The 2677-nt window shown below is 56.7% G+C and overlaps 1 protein-coding gene across 1 annotated transcript in view; it reads left to right on the forward strand.

The window, feature by feature from the left end:
- The window catches only part of LOC103091656 (optic atrophy 3 protein), a 36756-nt gene extending 35994 nt beyond the window's left edge, over positions 1-762 (forward strand). Inside the window, exon 2 of the mRNA XM_007458679.1 lies at positions 326-762. Within this exon, the coding sequence (XP_007458741.1) occupies positions 326-762 (437 nt within the window). The remainder of the gene's footprint in view (positions 1-325) is intronic.
- Positions 763-2677: the final 1915 nt, after the last annotated feature.

The following is a 2677-nucleotide window of genomic DNA, read 5'->3' on the forward strand; positions in this document are numbered from 1 at the left end:
CAGTGGTTGAGAGTCCGCCTGCCAATGCAGGGGACACGTGTTCGTGCCCCGGTCCGGGAAGATCCCACATGCCGCGGAGCGGCTGGGCCCGTGAGCCGTGGCCGCTGAGCCTGCGCGTCCGGAGCCTGTGCTCCGCAACGGGAGAGGCCACAACAGTGAGAGGCCCGTGTACCGCAAAAAAAAAATAATAATAAATAAAATAAAGTGCCCCCTCGTGATTTTGGCTGCTGTGTCCCCATTTCTCCCACCTGGACACCAAGGCGTGGAGGGGCGGGGTTGGCAGGGGGCTCCCAGTGCATGACCTGACCCCTCTCTTCCCCCGCAGTGTACCACTGGGTGGAGATGCGGACCAAGATGCGCATCATGGGCTTCCGGGGCACGGTCATCAAGCCGCTGAACGAGGAGGCGGCCGCAGAGCTGGGCGCCGAGCTGCTGGGCGAGGCCACCGTCTTCATCGTGGGCGGCGGCTGCCTGGTGCTGGAGTACTGGCGCCACCAGGCGCACCAGCGTCACAAGGAAGAGGAGCAGAGCGCCGCCTGGGACGCGATGCGGGACGAGGTGGGCCGCCTGGCGCTGGCGCTGGAGGCCCTGCAGGCGCAGGTGCAGGCGGCGCCGCCACCGGGCGCCCTGGCGGAGCTGCAGGCGCAGATGCAAGAGGTGCGCGCCCAGCTCTGCGCCCCAGACCCGCCGCCCGCGCCCCAGGCAGCATCCACGTCCCAGGAAGTGTCCTCACCCGAGGAAAAGGAGCCTGCCGAAGCCTGAACTTAGACGTGGCCCTGTGTGTCCTGATGTGGCCTTCTCCCTGCGTTACCCCTACCTGTGCTGGCCCAGTGGAAACCACCGGGATGTGGATGGAACTTGGATTAGGTCACCCCATACTGACCCGTGGTACCTTCCCCTGCGGCCAGCTCCCAGCAGGTGAAGCGTTCCAACATAGCCCCCTCCAGCCTCTAGCTCATTTGGTACAGTCCGCAGTGCTGTCTCTCCAGCCCACTCCAAACCACAAAGACCTATGGGGTCCCAGCCAGCAGGACAACATGCTCACTCCTCCGGCAGAAGAAAAAATGGAAGCGGACTTGAGCCAGATCAGTCTATCAGCCCTCCATTTACTTGATCCGTGTTAACTTTTCCCTGGGACTCTTACATCGGAATACCTCCTTTCCTTTGTCAGTTGGCACAGGCTGTCGTAAGGAAACGAAGTGTCTTTCAGTGAGCTTCTTGCCTCTCCCACCTTCTAAGGTGGGCTTTCTCTGGGCATCACTCCTCTTATGAGGGGAAAAAAAAGGGATCTTGGCTTGCAGTTGATCCATCAAATATTACACCTTTCACCTTAACCTGATGCCTGGTACCTTCCCCTGAGACACTCAAATGGAATATTCCAACAGAACCCCCCTCATCCTTCAGTCTACGGCACAACCCACTGGAATGGCTATGTAGGGTCTCCTGGTAATGCCCTACCAACCCTACTTCTGGTGGAAAATTTGATCCTGTCTGTGGCTAGTCAGACCTGTCTTTCAGCCTCAGCCCCCTGTCAACCTGTCCTCAGAGTCCCTGGGCCTTTCCTGACGTGTCCTTTCCTACCTTCCCCACTGTTTCTTCAGTGGCCTCTCTCAGGGGACTGCCGGCCATGATCACAGCCCCCATGTTCCGTCAAATCTATAGATCTCTGTGCTATTGCCTTCCTTCCCTGCAGCTCTGGACTGGTCCAGCTGTCCCCCTCCTGCCTCCATAACCCCCTCTATCCCACCGGGCTAGGCCACCAGTTGGTCTTACCTTTGTTATTTAGTTTCCAGGGCTGCCATAACAAATGACCACAAACTCGGTGGCTTAAAACAACAGGAGTTTATTCTTTCACAGTTCCGGAGGCCAGAGATCTGAAATCAAGGTGTTGCAGGGTCACGCTCCCTCCACAGGCTCTAGGGGAGAATCCTTCCTTGCCTCTTCAGCTTCTCTTGGCCTCAGGCATTCCTTGGCTTGGGGCCCCCTATCTCCAGTCTCTGCCTCTATCTTCACCTGGCCTTCTTTTGTTCTCTGTCTCTTGGAAAGACTCCTGCCGTTGGATTCAGGGCTTACCCTAAATCTAGGATGATTTCACCTCGAAATCCTTAACTGAATTACATCTACAAAGACCCTTTTTCCACATAAGCTCCCATAACTTTCCCTGGGTTAGGACGTGGACACATCTTTTGGTGGGCCACCATTCAACCCACTACACCTCCCCACCCCAGGAGTACGCTGGGACTCCTGCCAACCCCGTGGGGCATTCAGGGAACCACAAGGATGAGAGGAACAGTCCAGGAACCACCATTCATTACCTGGAGTCTCTTCCAGGACTCACCTCTGAAGTGGGTGGGGTCTGGGCCCCACCAGTCTGCATTCTGTCTTTCAGACCGTAGATGTTTTCCAATTAAAAGAGCCCTGGAGAGAGGAAGTCATCTGAAGGATGTGGCAGAGAATCATGATCTGATCTCCAAAATGAGTACAAGCCTCATTAAAATTAGGAGAGAAGCTGGGAGAGTTCTGATGGGGGTGAGTGGCAGAGCATCGTCCAGGATGGGGAAACTGAGACCCAGCGGAAGCAAAGGGACTTGCCCGAGGTCAACAAGCCAGTGAGGTGATGAAGCTGTAAGAGCAGAGGCAGGGAGGGAGATGGAGAAGGGATGCAGGGTGCTTGAGG

This window comes from Lipotes vexillifer, unplaced genomic scaffold (genome assembly GCF_000442215.2).
Source record: "Lipotes vexillifer unplaced genomic scaffold, Lipotes_vexillifer_v1.1 scaffold371, whole genome shotgun sequence".
In the NCBI taxonomy this organism is placed as follows: domain Eukaryota; kingdom Metazoa; phylum Chordata; class Mammalia; order Artiodactyla; family Lipotidae; genus Lipotes; species Lipotes vexillifer.